At 57.5% G+C, this 26006-nt stretch overlaps 1 protein-coding gene across 2 annotated transcripts in view; it reads left to right on the forward strand.

Annotated features, from left to right (window-relative positions):
• Positions 1-26006, forward strand: part of COQ8A (coenzyme Q8A) — a 39904-nt gene that overhangs the window by 6596 nt on the left and 7302 nt on the right. For both annotated transcript variants that reach the window (XM_025877840.2, XM_025877838.2), the window contains exons 2-5: positions 11949-12134; positions 14712-15116; positions 15386-15452; positions 25368-25442. In XM_025877840.2, the coding sequence (XP_025733625.1) occupies positions 11958-12134; positions 14712-15116; positions 15386-15452; positions 25368-25442 (724 nt within the window). In that variant the 5' untranslated portion in view covers positions 11949-11957. The remainder of the gene's footprint in view (positions 1-11948; positions 12135-14711; positions 15117-15385; positions 15453-25367; positions 25443-26006) is intronic.

Below are 26006 nucleotides of genomic sequence, written 5' to 3' on the forward strand. Positions count from 1 at the left end.
GGGGAGGTCCATTCTGGCAGAAGCACTGGGGCATGGGGGGGGCGTTGACAGTGTCCCTGCTGATCCTCTTCCCATTTTTGTCCCTGAGTATGGTTGTCCGTCGAGGGTGGTTCCTTGTCTGGGCAAGGTCCCTACTTTAAAAAATACCGGGCTTTGCATACACCTGTGCCAGCATCCCTGTCTGGGCTGTGTGTGGTATTCGGAGGGGCAGCTAATAAAGACTGGTACTGGGTGTTGGTGTGGCGATCTGAGGACCACATACCCAGCATCCCCTTCTGCCTCATGCACACCCCGAGGTGGCCTTCAGTGTGGGGCTCCTGCCTCTTTCTGCCATTTGTGTCTGAGACAAGAACCAAGCCTGGCCCCGAGGGGCTGGGCTTGCTGGTGCTGGGAGTGCAGGTAACTTGGGAGCTTTCCAGAAGGGGCAGTCTGGCCAGATGGCCTTTGAGAACCCTGCCAGCTCCAGAATTTCTATGACTCATGATTTCTGCAACCAGGTGGACACACTTTTCAGGGCATGAACCTTACCGTGTCTCCAGGAGACTGTTGATTTAAAATGTTGATTTACTCCAAATCAAAACCTCAATGAGATACCACCTCACACCCATCAGAATGGCTAAAATTAACAAGTCAGGAAACGACAGATGTTGGCGGGGATGTGGAGAAAGGGGAACCCTCCTACACTGTTGGTGGGAATGCAAGTTGGTGCAGCCACTCTGGAAAACAATATGGAGGTTCTTCAAAAAGTTGAAAATAGAGCTACTATACGATCCAGCAATTGCACTACTGGGTATTTACCAGAAAGATACAAATGTAGGGATCCGAAGGGGTACGTGCACCCCAGTGTTTATAGCAGTGATGTCCACAATAGCCAAACTGTGGAAAGAGCCCAGCTGTCCATCGACAGATGAATGGTTAAAGAAGATGTGGTATATATACACAATGGAATACTATGCAGCCATCAAAAGGAATGAAATCTTGCCATTTGCAACGACGTGGATGGAACTGGAGGGTACTATGCTGAGCGAAATAAGTCAGTCAGAGAAAGACATGTATCATATGACCTCACTGATACGAGGAATTCTTAATCTCAGTAAACAAACTGAGGGTTGCTGGAGTGGGGGTGGGGTGGGAGGGATGGGTTGCCTGCGTGATAGACATTGGGGAGGGTATGTGCTATGGTGAGCGCTGTGAATTGTGCAAGACTGTTGAATCACAGACCTGTACCTCTGAAGTAAATAATAATATGTTAAAAAAAAAAAGAAGAAGAAGATAGCAGGAAGGGAAGAATGAAGGGGGGGAATCGGAGGGGGAGACGAACCATGAGAGACCATGGACTCTGAAAAACAAACTGAGGGTGCTAGAGGGGTGGGGGGTGGGGGGATGGGTTAGCCTGGTGATGGGTATGAAAGAGGGCACGTTCTGCGCGGAGCACTGGGTGTTATGCACAAACAATGAATCATGGAACCCTACATCAAAAGCTAATGATGTAATGTATGGTGATTAACGTAACATAATAAAAAATAAATAAAATGTTGATTTACTGACGTGGGGGCAGATTTCTTAGCCGCTCTTCTCTCAGCCTCCTGGGCAGCAAGGAAAGGGCCGGAGCCTGCGGTTAGGCCAGGGTGGAAGGGCCAGCACCTGACGTCTTTGGGACTTTTGGGAGATTTCTCCTCCTTGCTGAGCTCTCTCTCCCCAGTGAACAGGGACGGCACCTGTTGTGGGAGGGCAGGGGAGTCGTGTAAAGTGACAGGCACACAGACGGGACGGTAAATGGTCGCAGCTTGCGACTAATACGATTTCACTGGAATAGTAAACGTGAAATGCAAGTGTTTTGAAAGATGAAGAGGGTGAAAGCTGATGAAAAGCATTTTGAGAGTGGGGGCTCTTCCGTGGACTCAGTGGCACCCAGGCTGTGTATCAGACTCTCAGGAGTGGTTTGGATGTTGAACTGAGCCATGGAAGGCATGGGGCACGTTGATCCTGAGAGCCGGTGGGACTCTGTCATCGGGAACAGGAGTGTGTTTTGAGCTGGCTCTGGGGTAGTCCAGCCCCAGGCACAGCACCTGACACGTGGTTGGCACCTAGGGCTGTTTGTGGGGTGCCTGAACTAATTATGTTTAGAAGAATGATCTGGAAATTATTCTAGAATACAGCCCGCCCCTCTTCCCAACCCAGCGATTTGCCTTTTAATTTTTTTTTTAAGGTTTTATTTATTTATTTATTTGTCCCCAGAGAGAGAGAGCGAGAGAGCATAAGCAGGGCGAGTGGCAGGCAGAGGGAGAGGCAGGCTCGGGAGCCTGATGTGGGGCTCCATCCCAGGGCCCTGAGCTGAAGGCAGACGCTTAACTGACTGAGCCACCCAGGCGCCCCGTGATTTGCCTTTTAAAAAATGGCCCCTGTATTCGTTTCCTGTGTCTGCTCTGACAAATTACCACAAACCCAGCGGCTTGAAATGCTGCAGATTTACTATTCGACGGTTCTGGAGGTCAGGAGCCCGAGGTGGTACGTCAGCAGGGCCCGTCCTTTCTGGAGGCTCTAGGGCAGAAGTGACCCTGGCTTTCCTGGCCTCCAGGGGGTGGCCTGCCTTCCGGGGCTGTGGTTCCTGCCTCCACCTGCCTGACACCTGCACCTCAGCCTCTGCTTCTGTTACACCTCCTGCCGACCCGGACCTGCCCGCCTCCCTCCCATATGGACCCCGGGATGGGAATTGGGCCCATCTTGATAATCCCATCATCTTAAGGATCTTTGCCTGAATCCCATGTGCAAAGCCCCCTCTGCCACGGTATCTGACATTGTCACTTGTTACAGGGCTCAGGGCATGGACATGTCTGTGAGGTCATGACCCAGCTTGCCACCTTTCAACACAACCCTTTAAATACTTGATTTCACTTTAAAGGAAACTTCTCGACCACAGCTCCAGGGTCCCCACCCAGGGTCCTGTCCACCTTCCTGGGTGACAGTGCAGTGACACTAGTCATTCATGTGGTCACGATCAGTCTGGGTGTCGGTGGGGAAGGATTCAGGGGGTCAGAGACGGGAGCCTCCCACAAGGGCTTGGAGTTGGGCTGGAGAGAAGAGGCATGTGTGTGCCAGAGACGTGCAGGGCAGGATCTGGTCGACCTGGAGGATGAGGGCAGCGAGGGAAGACTCCTCGAGAGCTAAGAGTCAGCTCAAGTCCTCGAGTAAATGTGGTGTGTCCGTACATTTCAGGGTGCTTCGCCTCTCCTTCTTAGATTGGACGTCCTAACAGTTTATGCTGTGATCTCCAGGTGAGAATCAGGTTATAGGGTGGTTCAGGAGCAGGCCCGCAGTGTCCGGCTGGTCAGGGCAGAGCTGATTCCCAGGCCCCGAGGCTGTCTCATGTGAACAGGCCTCCTCTGTCTGCAAGTTGGGTGAGGTGCAGTTTAGATGTGCAGAAGCCCAGGGGCGGGCTTGCTTGCCGGGGCTTGGAGCGGTGCTCACTCTGCACCGGTGTGAGTGGAGGCTGGATGGGAGGCCCGGGTCCTCACTGTGACACCTCCAGCCTCAGGCCCAGGAGCGTGGGCATCTCGTGTTGATCCTTTAGACAGCTGGGAGCCATTTGAGCAGGGGGTTGGCATGTTGAAGTGGATTGGGGAAGATTATTCTGGTGGTAGAGTGTGCCATGGCATGCAGAGAGATCATCATGGGGATCAGAGCCCCCTTCCCGCGCCCCTCCCCCCCCCCCCCACACTGTCCGTTCCTCCCATAAAATACCAGCGAAAGCTTCCTGTTTTCTCCTCTGGGAGTGGCACTGGCTGTGATAAGGATCACCAATGGGTGTTTCTTTCTAGCCTCCAAGTGGGCCCCTGGCACCACAGCATCAAACAAACTGCACTGGTCCCCGGGAGAGGGTGAGACTGCCGTCCCTGAGTCCGATGTGACACTGTACCCAGCCTGAGCGCTCGGATATAAATAAGTGGGATTGTCTACACTGCTGTCATTCATGCACCCTCTGGTCTCCCCGAGGCTGAACCTCCTTCCAGAGCGTCTCTGCGCACAGTGATGAACGCCTACTGTGTGCCAGTCCCTCGGGGCCCTAAGTACTGCTGTATGGATTACCTAACCCACTCCTGTGGGGAAACTGAGGCACAAAGAGACACTTTGGTGACTTTAGTTCAGCAGCAAAGTCAGGATTTGAACCCGGGGTGCCTGGCTCTGAAGCATCTTGATGAGATAAACACTGTTTTTAGGTTTTAAGCAGAAAACTTTGGGGAGTTTTTATTTTATTTATTTATTTTTTTAAAAGATTTTATTTATTTGAGAGAGAGAGCACAAGCAGAGGGAGAGACAGGGAGAAGCAGGCTCCCTGCTGAGCAAGGAGCCTGATGTGAGACTTGATCCCAGGACCCTGGGATTATGACCTGGGCCGAAGGCAGCTGCTTAACCGACTGAGCCACCCAGGGGTCCCTGGGGAGTTTTTAGTCAGAAAATGAAATTGCTGTCAGGACCCCATGCTTGGCAGGTGGGCATTTAAAAAGCCCATTTGTAGTCAGTCCCGTTTGCTCACCAGAAGGAGGAGGGGCCGCTCAGGACCCCCTGTGCCCCCCCTGCCCCCCCACCCCCCGTGCTCCGGAGCCCTGGGCATCCTTGGGGCGGGGGGAGCTTCTCCTGCTGCTTCTGTGCGCCACCCATCCCCCAGCCTGGTGCCTCTCTGGGGGCAGCACTCCGGGAAGCCTGAGACTGTCTTAATCCCCCAGCAGGCGGAGAGTGTAGGCTGACCGTCTAAGGTACCTGGACAGTCTTCAGCTTGTTTTCTCCTCTTAGCTGCTAAATGGCTGTCTGGCTCCTGAGCTGATAGACTCAAGCCCTTCCTGGCTCCAGTTCTTACAAGTAGCTTTGTGCCTTTGGCCAAGTTATGGGACCTCTCTGTGCCTTAGTGCCTTCATTTCAAACAGGGACATAGTAACAGCACCTAGCTTATAAGAATAATTGAGGGAACACTTAGCTAACAGCCTGGCGGACGATAAAGTCTCAGGAAGTAACAGCAGCTGTGGTTAGTGCCCAGCAGCTTGGAGACATTTGGGGACACAGTGAAACTCACTGGAGGAGAGTGTCCGAGTGCCTGCTGCCCAGCAAGCCCTTGTGTGTGCTAGCACACGGGTGTGCGTTTCTCACCAGCTCCGAGAAAGAGCCCTCGGGTCTGGAAGCAGCTTCCGAGGGAACAGGACATCCTCAGCCTGGAAGATGCCCTGAGGCCCTGAGGCTGGCTCCTTTCCTCACCATGCATGACTCTCCTGGCAAAGGGCACTTCCTGTTCGACGTGTGGGTTTGGGGGGCTCTGGGGGTGACTGGCAGCTGTGGGGACTGCGGAGCCCTAACGGACGGGAAGGTGACTTTCCAGGCCCGGCTGCGGGTATCGGACGACAGGGGCTGTTTGTCTCTGTCTCTTCCTGGTCCTTCCTCATGTATTCAGTTGCCAGCACATGAGGCTGTTTCTGAAGCCGCTGGCAAGACACTGGGTGGCCCTCACCGGCCCGAGGCCTGGAGCTCCTGCGAGAGTCCAGTGCTGGCCCCTGGGCATGATTTGGAAGGCCAAGGCGAAGGGCACAGCCACAGAAGTTCATGGATTTGGGTCCCGAGGTTTGAGTCTCTCTGACTTACACGTTCCCTCGGAGTCCCTTTGGGCAACAGTCACCTGGTGTTTCCTTTTACTTAGAGTAGAAGGAAAGAAGCAAAATTTTAAGCACCGTAAAGGAGCTTTTCAGGGCCCATGCAGGCTGCAAATTGAGAATGTTCCGGCCCAAAGTAAAGCTTAGTCTTGGCTGGGAGGGGGCAGAAGGTCACGGGCGCCCCCACCCTGGGGCCTCCGGAAAAGGACATTCAACAGCCCCGTGGGAAGGGACAGTCCTGAGTGGTGGCCCTGTGGCTCCTTGTCTTTAAGCGCATTCATTTCTTTTCTGGCTTCTTGAGGCAGTAACAGGAAAAGAAAGGGCAGCTGGAGGGTTTCCGCTGACGGGCCGCTCCAGGCTTTGTGGAAGCGCAGCACTCTGCTCCCTTTGCCCCTCGTCGTCCAGAACGGGGGGTCGCGAGGGTGGGGTTCCAGCGTGAGCAGCGGCAGCACCTGGGAGTGTGTGAGTCGGGCGGGTTTCCAGGCCCACCCCACACCTACAGACCCCGAGCCTGAGGGCGGGCCCAGCAGTCTGGGCTTTCACAAGCCTCCTGGGGCACTCTGCTGCCCACTAAAGCATGGGCACCCTGCCTCCTCCCAGGCCTCCCAGGGGCCTCTGATTCCGAATCTAGATTAAAGCTGCAAGCAGGTGTGAGCCCGTCCCCGCTTTCTCGAGCCTTCAAGGGAGCAGCTGAGTTCATTCTGTTTCCTTGAGTATTTATGACCCGCCTGCTGTGTGTTGAGCACGAAGCTTGGCATTGGAGACACGGGGAGGGGAAGGCAGGTGTGGTCCTTGCCCTGCTCTGGCTGACAGCCCCTTGGGGGAGGAGACAGTGACTCAGGCAGATTTACAGCAGGCACTGCTACACTGGGGGAAGGCCGGGCTGGGGGTGGGGTGGGGTGGGAGGTGCGTGCGTGGGTTTTTGGGGTGGGACATGTTGGGGGAGGGTGTCCCAGAAGAGGTGGTGTTTGGGCCAGGAGCTGGGCGGTGGGGGAAGAAAGTGTGATCCTCTGCTGAGGCTGGCAGGAGAGCTGGGCTGGCCTGACTGGGACACGGTGAGTGGAGGGAACAAGGAGAGCAACTGGGGTGCGGGGAGGCGGGGAGGTCAGGTCATGGGAGTCCTTTCAGCCCCTTAGGAACCTCAGAGAGCTCAGGACGTTCAGGAGTGGTTTGGGAGTGGGGGCCGGGGACTAGGGGCAGGCGGGCTAGCTAGGGGCTGGGGAAGTCATCCTGCTGGGAGTGGCCCGGGAGTCCGCGGAGGTGAGGATGGGTTTGAGAGAAGTGGGTGGTGGCCCCATTCCTCAGGATGGGGAGCATGGGGGTGGTGAGGGCCATTTGGTGCCGGTGGGACCTGGGGGTGATGTGTGGGGCAAATGGCTGGATGAAGCTTCACACACTCCCCAAGACAAAGAGCTTTCTGTGCAGCTTCCTTTGGGGTCCTTCGCCCAGCCATCCCGAGGCTTTGGGGCCGCTCAGGAAATAGAGCTACCCGGCTTTGGTCGGACGAGGCTGCTCGGTCACGCCACGATTTAGAGCCACGAAGGGGATCCAACCCTGGCTTGCTGGCCCCTCGAGAGGAGAGACGAGTGACAGATGGTGAGCTCGTGTCCTGAAAGCCCGGGGAAGGTCAGAGAGTGAGGGGTCAGTAGGAGCATTCTTGGAGCTTGGGGACTGTTTTCCAGCCTCTGTCCCTGGGAGTGCTAAGCTGGGTCGATTCCTGTTCTCTCTCTCTCTCTCTCTCTCTCTCTCTCTAAGCTCTTTACGTCCTTTAAAGCGGTTTAGCATGTTAGGACCAGAAAAGGGGAGCCACCCAAAGCCCTCTCCTACTGGAGTGGGATGAACTGGAGAGTGATGCACTTAGTTGCATAGACAGCAGCCCTGGTAGAGCTGGACCCCATGTCCCTGCTCCTAGGACTCTTTTCTGGGGGTCCGCGGCCTTCTCTGCACCTGACCCCCGTGTGTCAGCCCCCGTTGGCCTCTGGCTCTCTCCCTGGTGTCTGATCCAGTATAGCAGTGTCTGCATGGCACCACGGCTGTGGGTGCCCAGGGGCCAGGGGTGGGTTCACCAGGGCCTGCAGGGACTAGCCTAGAGCACTGGGAGGAGACCTTCGCGAACAAGCGATGCATCTCTGAATGCCTTTTTGTTTTGGTGCTAGTCCCTAGTAGGCACCCCCAACGGGAGTGCTGCCCCCCCCACATCTGTTCGTTCACCCAGCACTTTTGGCTGTCCCCTGGGGCTCACCTACCAAGCAGAGAGCCGGGCGCTCAGTTGCTCTGCTACGTCTGGGCAAGGTCCAAAAACCTGCTCAGCGGCCAGTGGAGCGGAGTGCGATGGGGAGAGGGCTCGAATACTTGTAGATGAATCCTGGTGCAGATGAGGTTTTGTTTTTTAAACAGTTTATTTTAGAGAGAACCATCAGGGGTGTAGGGTGGGGGGGGGAGGGGCAGAGGGAGAGGGAATCCCAAGCAGGCTCCATGCCCATCGTGATGCTCAATGTGGGGCTCGATCCCAGGACCCTGGGATCATGACCTGAGCCAGAGGCAGACACTTAACCCACTGAGCCACCCAGGCGCCCTGGGGCTTTTGCTTTCTTTCTTTAAGATCATGATGAAACGCCCCCTGCTATAGCTGAGTGCCTGGTTCTCGTGCATTCCTGCAGGGGGTTTGCCGCAAATTTCAGGGTAGCTGAATTCTGAGTCCCGTTGGGATTCTGGTACCTCAGATCCGTGACACCCACTTTTTGAAAACCAAAGGGGAGAAAAGTTTTGGAAAGGTAGTGCCTTCTGTCTGTCCTTCCTCTTCCTGATGCCCCTTGAGGGTAGACAGTACCTTTGAAAAAAAAAAAAAAAAAAAAAAAAGTCTCTGGTGTTGATTAGGTGTGAACGGCTGACTTTGCACTGAGTGGAGCAGCGTCAAAGTCGGGGCGGGCCTGGGCATCCATGTGTGAATCTGTTCACAAATGACTGTTGATTCGTAGCATCTGTTGATTTGAGGAAAGCAGGTTTTGCCTCACAGCGAGCAGGAAGGTGGCATCTCTGTGATGTTATTTCCACCTGGATGGGGCCTGCCTGGCAGAGTAACTGGCTGGGGTCCCCCTCTTCCCCTCCCTGGTGCCCGCTGGCTGGGGTCAGACTCGTGCCCATCGCGACTTTGCTGGAGACGAGGACGCAGCCGTTTGCAAAGAAAGGCATAACTAATTAGTTTTTTTTTTTTAAGATTTACTTATATATTTGGGGGGGGCGAGGGTCGGGGGTAGAGAGAATCCCCAGCAGACTCCCTGCTGAGCGTGGAGCCCGCCATGGGGCTCAGTCAATCCCAGGACCCTGAGATCATGACCTGAGCTGAAACCAAGAGTTGCATGCTTAACTGAGCCACCAGATGCCCCATAGCTAGTTTCCAGTGTGTACTGGTTTTAGATGACTTACCCGTTTGCCACTTTGAAAGTAGTATATGTCAACTAAACGAATCAGGAAAATACTGGAAGAGACCATAGTTACTCATATCTCCCAAATGCAGGAATTAAAAGAAACTTTGGTCAATTTATTTAGCAGTTTTTTCTCAGGAAATTTTTTTTTTTAAGATTTTATTTATTTATTTTGACAGAGAGAGAGAGAGAGAGAGAGAGACAGCGAGAGCAGGAGCACAAGCAGAGGGAGTGGGAGAGGGAGACGCAGGTTTCCCGCCGAGCAGGGAGCCCAATGCGGGGCTCGATCCCAGGACCCTGGAATCAGGGCCTGAACCGAAGGCAGACAGTTAACGACTGAGCCACCCAGGCGCCCCTCTCAGAAATTTTTTCTAAAGTGTCCTTGTGAAGTGGGTGTAATCCCGTCCCATCTGGGGACGGTGCTCAGTGCTGCCACGCTCAGGAGCTGGGGAGTGAGGACTGGACTCCTTGCAGCACGCAAGGCTGGAAGTTGGCTTTCCAGTTTGAGCGTCCGTGGATTGGTGCAGGGGGCCAGTGCCGGCAGGGCAGACCGACTGGCCCCACATCACTTCTCAGCTCTGCTCTAGTGACGCTTTCGTTCATGCTTATAACTTGCGTGAGAAATTCAGGGAGAATTAATTTTCAGCCCGGAAACAAAGTCTGAATTAAATAGGTCTCAGGAGGGTCTCAGGAGGGTATCCGTTAGCAGACAAGCTGAGGCTTGGGAATTATCAGAGCCCTGCGGCCTGTGGGAGGCTCCTGCCTTGGTTAGCTGGATTGGACTGAGAGGTGAGTAAGGGGAAGGCCTAACTTGGGGGACCTGGGGACAGTGGGATATGGGGGGTGCCCTGGGGCCACCAGCAAGGGTCCTTTTGAACAGGTATGGCTGGGGCCTGGTCTCCACCCACCCTTGTATGTCCCTAACATCTCCTTCAGAAACCTCTCTCGCTGGGGCCTGTGGGCTGACCGGACGGGGGTGCTGCGTCCCGCATGTCTGTGTGTTGGGGATGGGGCCAGGGGGCTGGGCAGTTTGAGCACCGGCAGCAGCCCTGTGTGAGCTCTGATTATGGGCTGTCTCCCGAGGCCTAGACGTTGGGTCTATGGGGCTCACCCTTGTTTATTGCCATAAAGTCCAGGATCCCAGGTCAGAGCCCATGGTGTGAAATGGCAGTAGGTGATGGGCCCGGCTAGCCCCTCCCCTTCATCTCTTTCAAGGGTATGGTCACCTTCCAGAAAACTCCTTGGCTTTGATGAAGGTGTAGGCAGCCCATTTGTGCCTAAGCGGGGCCCCGTCCCTGTGGGGGTACCTCGAAGCCAGTGGGCCAAGTGTTCGTGGAGGCAGTGTGGTGTGGAGGGCACAGAGCAGGGGAGGGCCGGGATCGCACCCCAGGGCCACCATTCGGGACACCATTCAGGATCGTTAACAGCTCTGGCTTTGGTTTTCTCCTTTGTGAAGTAGGAGCAATGAGACCCATGTCACCAAGTTGGAGAATGGAGAGCGCCCGGGGTCTGGTGGCGCCTATCTGTGACTGTGACGGTGAAGGCCTGTGACCATGGGTCCTCTCTGCTCTCCAGCCTCCTGTGCCTTCGTTCTCCCTGTAAATACGAGTAGCTCAGGGTCCCTGCAGGACTCCCGGGCCGACCCGGGCTGCTCCCCTGTGACGGGCAGGTGGGAGGGAGCCAGCCATCTTCAGAAGCCCCTGGAGCTGTGGTTGAGGTCTTCAGAGTTGGTGCCTCCCTTCCCTCGTGTGAGGAGAATTCGGAGTCCGCAGGCATCTGTTTGCCCGCAGCCTCCCTGCTGCTGGCCCAGGCCCTGCATCCAGGGTGTACCTGGCCTTCCCGGGCTTCCCCCCACGGCCTCGCCCCAGTTCCTCCCTGCCTAGGCCAGAGTGCCCCCCGGCTGCTTCTCTGGGGCCCCCTGCCGGTTCTTTCTTTCTGTGGGTTTTCTTCAGCCCCAGCATGTCCCTGGGACCCTATCCTGCCCCCTCCCAGCACGCAGTCCCGTGTAGGCTGTACGAGATACTTGGGGGACCGACCGCACATGCTCCCCTGGGAGGCAGCGCCGGGTACGGTGGCTTTCTGCCTCTTTGGCCCTGACAGACAGGAAGAAACACATTTTACACCGTGAGTAGAGGGAAAAGTACGGGTGCACACAGGGAAAACAAGTTATCAGGAGAGAGTCCCACCCACAGCGTGCTCTGAGGCTTCCCTGGCTGTCCCGCATGCTGCTCCTCTTGGTTTTTGTGCCGGTTTGGATTTCCCAGATGGATGGCACTGGACTGCGGTTTGCAAACCACACGGCTTGGGGACTCGCGGAGCCTGAGGGTGGGGAGGGGCCTCTGCACGCCCCTGGGCCTGTGGGTGTCTGTCAGAGGCCCGCCGGGGTGGAGCAGGGGCAGCTGGGTGGGGACGGGCAGGCCCTGAGGGGCTGGGGTCGTGGGGGTCGGGGCACCCTGGGCCCTAGAGGGAGGTGCTTCTGGAGCGGACGCTCCCTCCCCAACCAAGTTCGGGTCCAGGGAAGAGAGCCCTGGACTGAATCAGGGTGTCTGGCTTCACATCCCCCTTCTACCACTTGGTGGCTGGGAGATGTCAGGCTACTCGCTTCACTCCTCCACACCTCGGTGTCTCACGGGGTGGCTGTGGGGCCCCCAGCCCCGGCTCCATGGAGCCTTTGGTTCTGCTCCGTGCCTGGGTAGGACAGGGTGGGGGCCGCCCAGGGCCGACCTTGAGCCCTGGCCCTCCCTCGCTATCCTGTCTCTCTCAGCCAGCCTGTGTCAGAGGGGGTCTGGTGGAGGAACTAGACCTCCCGATGCCTCTACCCAGACCTCGGGGTGGAGTTGCTCTGTGTGAGTGTGGAGCACCCTCCGACCGGCCCGTTCTCTTGCAGCCCTCCAGGATGGCTGCCATGCTGGGGGACGCCATCATGCTGGTCAAAGGCCTTGCCAAGCTGACCCAGGTGGCCGTGGAGACCCACCTGCAACACCTGGGCCTCGGTGGGGAGCTCCTCGTGGCGGCCAGGGCCCTGCAGTCCACAGCTGCAGAGCAGATTGGCTTGGTCTTGGGGAAGGTGCAGGTAAGGAGGCCGGCGGGAGGGGGCGGCAGGAGGGGCTGGCCTGGAGCTGTCGTTGAGGCCCCGGGGGGGGACGGGGGGACCTGCTGTCCTTCCAGGTGTGGTGGGGTGCCAGTGTGGGGCTGTAGCCCTGTGACTCGGGTTGTCGCTCAGGAAGCCTCACGGAGCTGGGACAGCCCCCGGGAACTAGTGGCACAGGCCCCAGTTCACTGGCCCGGGGGCACAGGCCACACTCTGTTGGCCCAGTCCCATCCTGCCCCCCCCCCCCCCCCGGCCCTCCGTTCCTGGGCCTCTACTGAGGCCTTTTTAATTTCAGAAATTAAAAAACAAAGCAGCATCCACCTTTGTTCTTAGGGAGGCAGCTGCAGGGAGCCTGTGTTTCCTTCCCTGAAACAGTTTCTTTAAGAGCCTGAGCACCTTCTCCACTGTTTTATCTGATTTATCTTTCTTGTCGGGTCGGTTTTGGTACAAACGTGGCAGAAGGTACCTGGTGTGTAGGCTGAGCGTGCGTGTGTCCCTGGGCATTACACCGCAGTGTCAAGCTGTCCCTGGGGCCTGTGTGCCCAAGGTCCTTCCTGGTGTGCCAGCCGAGCCAGGGCCACACTCCCAGCTTCATTTCCGCGGGGCTCCGGGCGTGGACTGGGGGGCTCCGCTCCTTTCCGGGGAGTGCTGGCGCAGCTTCACCGCCAGCCTCCCTCGTCCTCCTGCCCTGTTCCGAGCCCCCGGCCCAGCAGGAGGGTCCAAAGCATGCGTGCATGCAGAGAGGCAGCTGTCAACAGGGTTTGCCACAGCAGAGGGCAGAGCACCGTCTGCCTGGGTGTCACCGTGCGAGCCACCTGCCCCGTTCCTGGGAGCCCGAGAGGTTGGGAAGGGGGCACGGGCACAAGATGCAGATGGTGCCCTGCTAGGAGGCTGTCACCGCCTCCAGGCCTCCGGTCGGGGTTTTAGGATTCCCAACCCCTCCCCTTCTGCTCCCTAAGGGTCTGGTGGTGACACCACCTCACTCTATGGAAATGCCTTTAACTTGTAGAAGTCTCAACCCCATGATGCTGCCCCCAGCCTGGCTGCTGTCCTGGGCGTCACCCCTTCTCAGATGGGGAGACTGGCCCTTGACTTCTGAGTGACTCCCAGGTGCCTTCCTCGTGCGGGGCCATCCCCTTCCTGGTGGGTGTCTTGCCTGTGAAACATCAGCGAGTGAGACTGTGCCAGGCCCGGGGGACCTTCTGAGAGGCGAGTGGGGGGACAGGCCAGGGCATCTCCAGCAGGGTCCTCGGAGGGAGGAGGGAGTGTGGGTCCCACCATGAAGGAGGCACTGAGCAGGGTGAGGGGCCTTCGTGTGCTCCTGTTCTTTCTCTAAAACTTAGATCGTTGGGGCCGCCTCCTCTCCGAGGGGATGGACGCCACATAATCCAGAAATGTCTCTCCCTCCAGACCTTCAAGGGCTTCGTTCACTTGCCCACGGAGCAGACACTGAGCTTGGGGCCCCTCAGGTCACGCAGGGCCAGGGGGCCATGGCTGGAGTTCTGGGGCAGCAGGAGGCCCCACGGGGGTTCCCATGAGCCCTCCTGGCTTCCCTGGTTCTGGCACGTCCCCGGCACCTGACATGTGCTTGCCAAATTCAAGTGCAGGTCGCTTGTGCGTGGAGCCGAGGTCCAGCAGGGGCCGCAGGACGGCCAGCAGGGCCAGTGGTCTGGGCTCTGCCACTGGCGGCCTGCCAGGCCTTGACCGGTTCTCCCAGCCTCACTGTTCCCTTGATGAAATGACAGTTGATGGCCAGTCTCTTTTTTCCCCTGGAGGGCAAGTCCCTCCTTGGACCCCAAGCTGCAGTGAGGAGGGTGTGCGGCTGCCGCTGGTTTGCAGCACCCCCAGGTACCCCGTGTGTGGCCCCAAGCCCATCCCTGCGGCCTCAGGAGCAGCGCCATTCCCCCAGCCTGTCTGCGGCCCACACAGCTCTATTTCCAGATGAGGTGGCAGAGAGGGAGCAGGAACTGGCTCAAGGTCACTCAGGGTTTGAATGCAGCAGGAACCTGGGCCTGCAGTTTGGGTCTGTGTGGCCGTTACAGAGAAAGCGTGACACTTCCCTCCTGGCCTTTCCCTGTACCCCCAGCTCCCAGGGATGGCAGGCCAGCCCTCACGAGAGCCTCTTAGAGGAATGGCCAGGGGTGAGGTGCTGGCCTGGTGTGGCGGGTCGATCCTGTTGGCAAGTGGCCCTCGCTGGTCTGGTTGGCCTTTTACTTCTCCGAGCCGTCTGCTGGCCTGGCTCACTCCCCAAAGCCCTGATTTACAGATGAGGAACTTGCTGCCTGGAGTGTGGCGGTCACTCCCCTGGGCCTGGCGAGGCTCCCAGCAGGTGCTCTGTGATTGTCCGGCTTCCCTGGAACCCGAGTGGGGCCTCTCAGGAGCAGGGCCGGACCTGGGGCTCCTGGCTTTGGGCTGGGAAGGTGCTCCCCTGCAGATCTGGCTGAAGGCTGCCTTCCTGGTGGAACATGTGGCGCCCTGTGCCGGGGGGCGGGGGTGGACACAGGGAAGAGGCCCAAGCGGGCCTCTTGCTCATCTCATGCTGGCTTTTGCTCCCCACAGGGTCAGGATAAGCGCCAGGAGCCTTACGCCGAGAACTTCGAAGACCCGGAAGCAGAGTTCTCTGGGCCTCAGACTGTGGGGACCCTCACAGATTTCTCTGCAGCCTCCTCCCCTGACCGGTCACCCCCTCCATCCTGGGATCACACTGGCAGCGAGGGCCCGGCTCCTGCCTACGTGACCAGTGGACCCTTTAAGGAAGCTGGGCTCTCAGGCCAGGCCACCTCCCCTCTGGGTACGGTCACTGGGAAGCTCTTTGGAGACCCCAGACACCCACTTTCTGCCACGGGCCTTCCACGAAGGTTCTTCCACCAGGACCAGCCCCCCGTGGGGGGCCTCACCGCAGAGGACATTGAGAAGGCCCGGCAGGCCAAGGCTCGCCCCGAGAGCAAGCCCCACAAGCAGATGGTGCGTCCTGGAGGGCCTGGTGCAGTGGGGTTGGGGTGGCCGCCGCTCCTGGTGGTGCTGGTGTCAGGCCCTCCTCTGGGGACGTTCTCCGGATGCTGTGGTCTGGCGTTTTCGGGGACACAGAGGCCCCCTTTTGGTGGACTAGGCTGCCAGGTGGAGCGGCCACCTTTGGGGGTGGAGCGGGGCTGTGGGGGGCCGCGTGAACCCCTACGGGCTGGTCCTGTCTCCGTTTGCCGATTCTGTGAGGTCTCTCTCCTTGCTCCCTCTAGCTCAGCGAGCATGCTCGGGAGCGGAAGGTGCCAGTCACACGGATCGGGCGGCTGGCCAACTTTGGAGGTAAGGTGGCTGTGTGCGCCCGTGCCGCCTCACCTGCCCTGGCCAAGGGGAGCTGGGAGCGCTGTGGGGCCCGCGCGGAGGTGGGAGAGGGCGGGGGCCTGAGGGGTCCCGTGGAGGCCGTCAGCGCCTGCCTGGGCCGCTCCTGACCCTTCTCCCGGGGGGATGATCCAGTGACTGGATTCCACTCTGCCTCTGCTCACCCCCAGGGGTGAGCGTGGCCACACTTGGGGGACCGTGTCTGCGGCACCAGCCTTTTCCTCCTGCTGCTGAGCCCCGCCGCCGGGAGGGGCCGGGCGGTGAGCCGACATTCCTCACGGGGCTGTTGAGCTCCCAGAGTGGTTTTTGCCCCTGACTGGCTCCGCAGGGACTTGTGGGCTGGACCCCCACAGGCTAGCGGGGTGTTAGTGGAGGGCTCACAAGGTGCTGGGGCCTTGAGTTGCTGTCAGAAAGTCTGTGCGGTTGGGAGCTCTGTCTGTCCTTTTCATTGGAACTTTGAGTAATTCTGTGTCCAGTACACCTGTGCTGAGTCGAAAGGTAATTTTGGAGTGAAGCCACTCGTACCTGCTTTTATGACCTCATGTTGTCCTTTTCCACTCCCGAGCAAGATGCAGGTCACTGTGTGTGTTTGAGCCATGACCTGCTTGCCTTGCGTTTTGCTCGCGTGGGCTTCTAAGTGTCCCTCCGGTGTACCGGCCGTCATGCACGCTGTGCTCTGCAGCCTCTTCTCCCAGAGATGACATCCTGCTCCTTGTTTGGAGTTGGCTCTGTGGCCCCCCCCCCCCCCCACCGGAGCCTGGCCCTTGGAGCTGGACCCATGTGTGGGCTCTGACACCGAGTGACAGCTGCCGGGCTTCCCGATGTGCAGAGCCCACTATGTTCATTGGATGGAACTTTCTTGAAGCTTTTGTTCTATCATTGCTATCTTCAGATTTGGCATCTGCGGCTACTTAGCTGTTCCAGAGTCTGGCTTAAAGTACCTCCCTCTGCATTTTAGGACATAGTTATGGCTTTATTTCATTTTGTGGGCTTGCATTCAACCAGTGCCTCACAGAACATTGTAACTGCCTGGGACGCCACTCCCGGCACGAGTTTGAGAATCTGAGCTCTGGCGGCCTCCGGCGGTCCTTACTCGGCAGGAGCCTGGGCACGTCCCCACTTCTCACAGAGGCTGCTGGGTGGGTTCGTTGATTACTGAAGTGTTGCGTGGAGGCCCTCTCCTCTCCTCGATGAGTTTGAGGCAGGAGCCGTCCCCTCTCGCTCTGTGGTCTCTCTCTCTCTCCAGCCCGCTTCCCGCTGCTCCAGAGGGGGCTCAGCACAGAGGCTTCGCTTGACCCACGGGTTTGGAGTGGAGTAATCCTCTCGGGGTGGGGGCGAGGCTAGTAGAGGGTCTGTTTGGGAAGAGTGGTCAGAAAGAAGGTTGTGGTGGTAAACTGAATTTGACGGAATGCCGGGAATTCCCGGGGGGAGGGGCAGGAACCAGGCCCTCATGGCTTGGGTCGAGGCGGATGAGCAGAGGGGGAGGGGTTATGGGGGAAGGTGTGTGCGGTGCAGGGCTCTCTGCGGGTCAGACGCTGCCTGGTCTGGGGTCAGGGTGAGCAGGTGCTCTGTGCCCTTAGAAGCCTCCGGAGCCCCTGCTCACAGCCGCCCGGGGCCTGGAGCCTGGAGCCATCCTCAGGGCGTGCGCTAGAGGTTCGCCCAGGGCTTGGCAGCTCCTGTGTCGGGCTCTGAAAGGGGAAGGTCTTGGCAGGGAGCAGCCAGGTCTGGGAAGAATGTGCTGCTCTGGCTCCAGATGGGAGTTCTGGGCCTTCAACCTCATCCTGAAATTGTCACGCTGTGCGCTACGGCCCTTCAGCCCGTGTGAAATCCACTTGGTGGGTCAGGACCGGCACTTAAGAAGCAAATGGAGTAGAATTGAATAGAAGATCAGAATTGATATCATAGATTCTGAGAATCTTAGAATCTATGGTAGAAAACGGTAAAAACCGTTTTTTTTTTTTTTTCTCCAGAGCTACAAACATCCTGCTTATGTGTGTTGTTCGCTGTATTGTGAAGGGTGTGGTTTACCGGTGGGTCATTGTCTAAACAGAGTGAGGTAACACTCCGGCTTTGTTCTTCTAGAATACACTTCTGACCTTTCTTCCCCTCATGGGCGTGCAGTGTGGACTGACAGGTGTAGGGATTTTTTGCAGGGTCGCATGAAGGAAAGGGATTACTCCAGACCGCCTGGGAGGCAGGCTCGCCCTCGAGAAGGTTAGCGGTGGGTGTTCAGCTGGTGGACGTGGAGGGGGTGGGAGTCCTGGGTCCACTTTGGCTCGGGAGGCATTATGACTGAGATGTTGTGAGCAGGGCGGTCTGTGGATATTAGGTCCTATTAAGGAGTGATATGAAAGATGGGATCAGAGTCTGGGTTTGGGGTCAGAACTTGGCTTCAGGTCATCAGAGTAGTGGGTTATAATTCCAGCCCGGCTTCCTTGTGATCTTGGGCCCTACTTAGGTTTTCTCTTCTTTAAAATAGGGGCTTCTTTTTTTCTTTTTTCTTTTTTTTTTTTCTAGAACCAATAAATTTTTATTTATTCCTTGTACTTTCCCAGGGTAAAGAGAGAAGGGAAAAGGGTCAGCGTATGTGTTACAAACACTAGCAAGTGGGAAAGGAGGTACCCAGCACAGCAGAATCAACCACCCAGTAAACCCTGCTTGGAGGAGGAGTCACTCAAGCCCACGGGGACTCAGTGTCCTACAGCTCAGAAAGGGGGGGGATCGGGGAAAGAGCAGAGTTACAGGCTTTCCTCGCTCCCCTCCACCTGCCCTGTAAATTCAAGATTGCGCACACACAGGTGTGGTTTCTGGTGGTTCGCACGGAGCTGCATTTGTCCGTCTCCTGTTAAACGATCTTGTGGCCACTTTGACACGTTTCTTGCACCTGCGTGGAAATTCCTGAGTGACGTGGATGTACATTCATCTTCCCAGTCTCAGTCCCCCAGCCCTACTTTGTATGTGGAAGGCCCGCCGCCCCGCCCCCCGTTGCTTCTGCTTCTCTCTCCCCTAAGATTAGAGATTAAAGTAGGTTTGATCCATCCCAGTACAAGTGTGTTAGTACGAATCACAGCAAGGAATGGTCTTGACACAGGAGATTAGGAACAGAGGTTGGAGTGTTCTTAGCTGCTTCAGGATTTAAGTGTGTGTATGTGTGTTGGGGGGGGCTTTTTGGGGGGAGGGGGAATAGGAGAGGGGATGGGAGTCAAGTGTTTAGGACAGAAGATCTGGCCGGAAATAGGGGAGGGGAACCCAAGAGAAAGGGTGCTTCAGGACCCCCACACTTCTAGAGGAGCCACCGAGCTGTGGTCCACGTTCTTTTCCTGGTGCAGAACCTTTTATCAAAGATGCTCTGGCTATTTTTCTCAATACAAAAAAGTTTATAAACAATAAAACCCCAAAAGAATATGGAGAAGACCAACACATATTCATGAAGTCCTACAAAGCCCCAACGAACACGATCACCAGAGCGGGCAGCGATTTGGGGGAGACAACCCGGGATCAGACGCACGTCACCCGAGGCGCTCTGTTGGGTTTGCCCCCTTCCAGCACAGTTAGGTAGGTTTGTGGGGCTCTCCTGGCATGTGAACGGAACCTCCTTTTCTCCTTTAGCCCCCATGACACTCCTCACTGCCACAGCAGGGCAGGACACTGGCTCTGGGCACCACAGAGAAGCCCTGGCATATGGTCTCTAGAAGCCAACGAGAAAAGCCCAGAATTTACAAAGGTGAAGACACGTTGCCTTTGCCTCAGACACCCATCCCTGGGCAGCGCGAGATGGGTCCAGAGGTGTTGTTCTGAAACCTGTCCTTACCCCTCATTTTTATTTATTTATTTTATCTTTTGTTATGTTAATCACCATACATTACATCATTAGTTTTTGATGTAGCGTTTCATGATTCATTGTGCATAACACCTAGTGCTCCATTCAGTACGTGCCCTCCTTAATACCCATCACCAGGCTGACCCATCCCCCCACCCCCCTCCCCTCTAGAACCCTCCGTTTGTTTTTCAGAGTCCATTGACCCCTGCATTTTTTAAAAAATGCACGCACGCACCTGTTGTGCAAGGTGGACCCAGCCCAGTCTCGAGATGGATGGATCTGGTAGGAGAAGGGAGCCCCGGGCCCTGGGAGCAGAAGTCCGGAGCGGGAATCCTCTGTTACACATAGAAACGACCCCCAGCCAGTCCAGGCTTCCCATCTGCCCCTCTCCCCGAGTGCAGCCTCGCCTTCCTGCATCACCTGTTCTGCTTAGAACACTCTCCCGTCTTCCAGGAGAAGGAGATCAAGTCCTGGGGCAACCCAGTTCATACCTCGTCTCCCACGGAACGTGGCAGGTGGTGGGCTTTCAAGAGCTGGCTTTTCGGCCCGAGTGTCCTCTGATAGGCAAAAATGAGGTGGTTGCTTAGAGTCTGCCCTCCAAATAGTTGTCCTCCCTGGTGATAAAGCAAGTATTCTGTGACCTACTGGAGCCGCCCACTAGCTCGATCAAGCCCCTGAGAACACCATGCAGGAAGGAGAGCCTTAAGATTAAAATATGCAAAACCACAAAACCGGAATATATTATGGAAAAAAAGTTAAAATGCACAAGATACGTCACTTGCACATAGTGCTGTTGGCCGCCTGGCGAGAGTGGGGCCCAGGTGCGGTGGTCCAAGGGAGCGGAATGGGGGGAGGCCTGCAGTTGTTCCCCCAACAACCCCTCTGCTGCAGCAGCCCCTGGCTTGGGACACTTCTCGGTGGGTGAGGAGATGAGGAAAAACCCTGCCTCAGCCCTGGGAGACTCCCTCCCACACGATGGAGTGGCTCATGGTTTGGGCCCCGTGCGCACACTGAACCACTTTCAGGGGTCTCTCTCTCTCCACCGCCTGCAAGTGGCTGGGTTGACCCAGAGCCCAGGGTTGTCGGCTGAGCCTGTGGCCCCTGGTTGGGCGGCCCTGGACAAGCATTGGCTTTGGTGAGGATATTTTGACCTGTGGCTTAATAACGTCTTTCGTCTGCGTTGGGGGAATTCTGGTCATTTCTTCCAGTGCTGCTCCTGTACCCTGTTCTCTCCCACGACACATGTTAGGTGTGTCACATGTCCACGGTCCTCTGCGTGTTTCTTGTGTCCTTGTCTGTATTTTCTGTCCGTTTTCCACTTCGTGCTTCAGAGGCGTCGTCTTCCCACGTCCTGTGTGTCTGGAACATGAGGGAGGACTGGAGGATGACAGAAAGGAGACCTTAGCGGATCAGGCCTGCGGCAGAGGAGGCTGATCTCCGAAGGAGCCGATCGCTGCCGCTCGTTCACTGTTGTGGCAGCCGGGCCTCCACCAGGAACCTTACAGTCCTGCCAGGGAGGCAGGAGCGAGGGGGCTGCCGAGGGCACCAGGGCGGGAGGACACCGGTTGTGCAGAAGCAGGAAGGAGGAGGGCGACGGGTGGAATGGCTTGCGAAATCTGGTCTAGGGAACAGATGTGACAAGACTGGGCCAGGAGTGACGAGTAGAGCAAACGGACCCTTGGGAACCCTTGTATTTTTAAGAAGGTGAAAAGTTAAGGGACCCTCATTCCCAGAAAAATGCTTTGCTTTAAAAAAATAGTTCACACGGGGCGCCCGGCCGGCTCAGAGGAGTGTCAACTCGATCTCGGGGTCATGGGTTTGAGCCCTGTGTTGGGTGTGGAGCCTGTTTCAAACAAACAAACAAACTTGAGGAAGGGGGAGGGGCGCTGTGGGACTCGTCACCCTCCGTCCACTTCAGTTATGATGTGACGCCACTTGTCCACGCGTGTTTCTGCTGCTAGTCGCGGGCCTCTGGACGTGAAAACACTGAGTAACGTCTTAGTACAAAGGAAATATACCAAGAAAGAGATGAGGCCACAGAAGAGTGTCCTCTCTGTCGGAAAATAAGGTGTAGGGTGGAGGTGCGGCATTGGCTGTTGGGACGCTGACCCATGCGGGGATGCACTCTCCCTGGGGTTGTCATGCCCTCACCCCGCACTCTCGTGGCCCCATCCCAGCGGTAAACAAACACTGGGTGACTGGGCGTATTTGGCGTTTTGGTTATTTTTTACAGCAACCATTCTCATGTTTTAATAATGCAAAAGTGCAAAGCACATGCTCCCAAGATCAAGGACAGGAAGTTGAGTAGCAAGTTTGGTGACCGACTCGCTGTGGGAGCAGATGGAGGCCCAGGAGCGAAGCAGAGCTGTACTGCTGGGACGCTGCCACCAGACCTGCGGCTGGGGCGGGGGTCCCGGGGGGGGGGGGGGGAGGGCGGAGCCTTTGGGCCTCGTGTGGCAGCCCCGTGTGCCCAGCCCCCTGGCTCCATGCGCCAGGGTCGCTTGTCTGAAGTCAGGCGTCCCCCTCACAGAGCTTTATCAATCGGGCACTCAGTCGTCATTGAGGCCGCGCAGATCGGAGGTCTCAGGGCTGGTGGGCCGTGTGCAGGGCTGACTGCTCGTGGGTGGCCCTGGGGATCCTGGGGGTGCACTCCTGCTTTCCTCCCACAGCGCCCGCTCAGTGGGGGTGACCGGGGTGTGGGCGCGTGGTTTCTGCTCCTCCAGGAGGTGCTCTACAAGAGGCGCATGAGTCTGCTTTGCCCCCCGAGGAGCTCTGTGAGGGAAGCCAGGGCAGATACGGTGATGTCCGATTCAGGTGACAAGTAGTGCCTCAGTGGCCTGTTCCCCACGGCCGTGTGCTTACTTGTGACCGCGCAGGGCCCTGAGCGGAGTCCGAGACTGCAGCAGGGCTCCTTGCTGGGTGTGGGCGAGGGGGCGGCTGACGGCCTGGGGGCACGCAGTCCAGGGAGCTCGGCGCCCCTCTTTCCTGCTCCCTGTGCTGTCTCCTGAGGCCAGGATTCAGGAAGTTTGCTGCAAAGGCAGCGTCCTTGCCCCCCACCCCGTTGTGTGTCCTCTGGCTTAGAAGATGCGTTACGACAGCGAGGGCCCAGAACGGGGCCTGACACACAGTGTGTTGTCCGTAGAAATCCCCGGGGCTGTGGCACAGAAACCCCCGTGAGTCTTGCTCTGTAAACAGCCCAGGGTTTCTGGCGGGTACAGCTACTTCCCACCCAGGGCACCTTTCACCAAGCCTCCTTCCTGACGGCGCTGTTTGTTGGAAGGTGTTTTGTTTTTCCTTTTCTCGGCCTCTGCTGTCGGTCTGGGCCGAAGCCCAGCGTGCTCCAGGGTGGCCTTGTTGGGCTCCGATGACCTCCAGGGGGACTGCAGGGAGGAGCCGAGCTGGGGGCCTGGGAAGCTGGCCCAGGGCTCTCCTGTCTCTGGGGAGAACCCTGCTGCTTCCCCTCCATTTCTTGACTGCAAAAGCTCTGTTCTTGAGAGAAAGGCTAGCAGCCTTTGTGGCAGGGGCCAGCACCTCCTCGCAGTCCAGGACAGAGGCCAGGCTGCTGACGGCCGCCCTGGGGCCGCAGAGCTGGCTCTGTGGACGGTTGCTCCTCTGGCAGGACTTGCTGGCCGGCCATGTGGGCTGAGTTGATGGTGGATCCCAGTGCCCTGAGCACTGGGAGGACTGAGGTGAGGCCGAAGAAAATGGGTCACACGTGGAGTGAGCAAGTGGGGCTCCAGGCATCCCCACCAGGCCTCGGGGAGTCTGAGCGGAGGCCTCCGATACCACCCGGTTCTGGGAGCGGAAGAGCCTGGCTGGGCCTTGTGCTTTCCACTCAACAAGGCTCTGAGAATGGCTGGAAGCTCGCTGGGTGGGGGAGGGCTGGTTTATTCTTGGTTCACTGGAGTGGGAGCTCCTGAGGTCAAGGTCAGGGCAGCCGGGCTGGCCACAGTGGGGAGCCCAACGGCTGCCGCACCTCCAGCTCCCTGGGAGCTCACAGGCCACCGAAGGAGCCTAAGGCGGTCTCTGTGGAATGTTCTTTTGGTGATCTAATGACAGGTCCTTGCCCTTGGAGAGCTTTGGCCTTGCCCGGCAGCCTAGAAATGGCCAGGGAAGGGTGTGACAGAACTTCTGAGGGGGACGACGGGCAGGGGAGCTGGGGGGCCACCTCTGCTCGCAGTGGCCAGGCTCGTTAACCCGAAGCTTGTCTTTGGACTTGATGCAGGCAGATGCAGAGAGACCTTGATGAGGGTCATTGTAGTTTGAAGGTTAACCTTGCTTGTTATCACTTACTTTGCAAAGGCAGATACCGTGCTGGGTGGGGCGGGGTGGGCAGGCAGCGGGGAGTTAATGTTTAATTGGCGTGGCTGCTCTCCGCTGGTCTCAGCTCCGTGCCCAGTGCCTTCTGGAGCTGGTCAGAGCTAAAAGAGGCCTGGACCCCAAATGACCTTGGTGGGCCTGAGGGCCCTTTCAGGTGCCTGGCTTCTTCCTGTGGCTTCCAGAGCTCGGCTCATCCTGCCCTGCGCTGCTTGTATGCGTGAGCGCTTGGAGCATCGCTGGGCCAAACCAGGCCGTGCTCAGTGCGTACACGCTGGATTTTGAAGATTCCGTACAAAACCAAAACAAAACCGTGAAATGCCTCTGATGATTTTTACACACAAGAGGACTTAGTAATATTTTGGATGTGTTAGGTTAAATAAAATACACGATGCGCATTCACTTCGCATGCTTCTTTTTGCCTTTTTTTTTTTTTTTTTACTGTGGCTACTAGAAAACTTACCCTTCTGCACGTGGCTGGCCTGGTGCTTTCTCTAGGCTGTCACCACATTGAATGGGAGCAGTGATGGTCTGCAGCGAGCGCCGGAGCGCTGCCTGGCTCCACTGGAAGCTCGTGCTCTCAGTTGGCCGCTGAGGCCTCACAGTGACCTATGGGGCTGGTGACGCGCGCGCTGCACCCTTGCCTGATGGCAGCTAAGATACATTGCAAAAGCACGTTGTAAGGTTGGGTTACCTTCTTTGGGTTTTTAAAATTATTGTTCTATTATTTGTTGGCTATTATTTTTTGCTAAATAAAATTTTCAATAAATTCAATAGTATTTTTCCATAACAGTAACACATAATCATTGTGCAAAACTGGGAAAATACAGAAGCACATGCTGGTTTCCTCGCCTGTTAAACAGTGTGCCAGGGGGAGCTCACGCCTCTGGGCGTGGGGGCTGCTGCGCCACCCGCCTCCCAGCCCCACGGGCCTTGGCATCTTTGGCATCTTCTGTGGGCCCCTGCTGTCCCTTCTGCTGTGGCCGGTGCGCTCACGCACGTGTCCTCCACTCTGCTAACGGGTGCCCCCACACCAGCGAGAATCGTGCCTGAAGTAGAGGCAGTAGGTCCTGACCGGGCCCCTGGGCTTTCTGTGTGGCCTCAGTGGCACCTGCTGTGCTCTGTGGGCCTCTCCTGGACAGCTGGGATCGGGCATTTCTGGCCTCTGGACAAAAGAGGGATTGATGAACTTTGATTTTGAAGATTGTGAAACAGTTTTTAGATGAGAAATTGTCTGCCACCCCCGTTGTCCTCAGACCACTGTCCGCACCCTCCAGGCCCTGGTGGGCGGTGAGTCTCCATGGCTTGGACCCGGGACACTGACCTCTGCCTTCACAGACTGTTCTGACTCCCACCAGTGACTCCTTTCTGTCACTGTACTGTACGTTCTAGGGGGTGCCCCATGGGGTCAGGATGTCCTCGGCCCATGGACCGTTGCTGCTCCGTGTTCTGTTTGTGCTGGGAAACCGTGTCCCACGCATGCGCATTCTTAGGGCCTTTGCGTGCCCTGCGAGCAAGGGGGCTGGGGGTGGGGTAAGCTTTTCCACGGATGGCGCCACACCTCTGAAAACAGCACGTGTGTCCCTCATCTCTCTCTTCCCCCTTCTTAGGACGTCTGGACTGTCAGCAACGGTCCCTGGGGAGCTGCGGCGGGTGACCTTGTGAGCTGCTCTGGGCCTCACGGATGGAGGGCGGTGGGTAGTCCCCACACCAGCACCCAGCACTCCTTCTCCTCCTTTCAGGTCTGGCCGTGGGTCTAGGCTTTGGGGCACTGGCTGAGGTAGCCAAGAAGAGCCTCCGCCCAGATGACCCTTCAGGTGAGCTGGGCCCTGGGAGGTGGGCCGCTTGGCCCCCAACCCCTCCATGTTCCTGAAGTGTGGGCCTCCAGGGGCCGTCTCCTGTCCTGTGTTCCATATAAATGGCGCCCCGGAGTCATCTGTGGCCCGAAGGCTGCTCTAGCTGGCCCGCCCAGCCCTTCCCGGCTCCTCCGGTGGCCGGCACACCTGCCCGCTTCTGATTCACTTTGGGCCCTGCGTCTGGCTTGCTCTGCGGGGCTGTTGCGGCCCAGGGCTCCCCACGGAGTGGCGGGTGAGGGGTGTCCGTGCTGCTGGACCAGACCCCTTAGGGCCCTTGGTACCCCTGCCTCCGACACCTGCCCTCTGTCTCTGAGGTGAGCACCATGACTCCTCTGTGCTCTGCCTCCCAGGGGCCGTGAGGTCAGGTCACAACCGTCAGCCCTCCCTAGTCCTGGTGGCCAGGTCAGGGTGGGACCATGGAGAAAGTTCGGCAGACTGGCTGCTCTGAATTTTGTGGTGCTCATGATGCCGTGACGTTGGGTCAGGGGGCAGCTCGGGGTGTAGGGGGCTTTCCCTTCCCTGGAG

This window comes from Callorhinus ursinus, unplaced genomic scaffold (genome assembly GCF_003265705.2).
Source record: "Callorhinus ursinus isolate GAN/ISIS: 27379988/994484 unplaced genomic scaffold, GSC_fseal_2.0 scaffold13, whole genome shotgun sequence".
Classification (NCBI taxonomy): domain Eukaryota; kingdom Metazoa; phylum Chordata; class Mammalia; order Carnivora; family Otariidae; genus Callorhinus; species Callorhinus ursinus.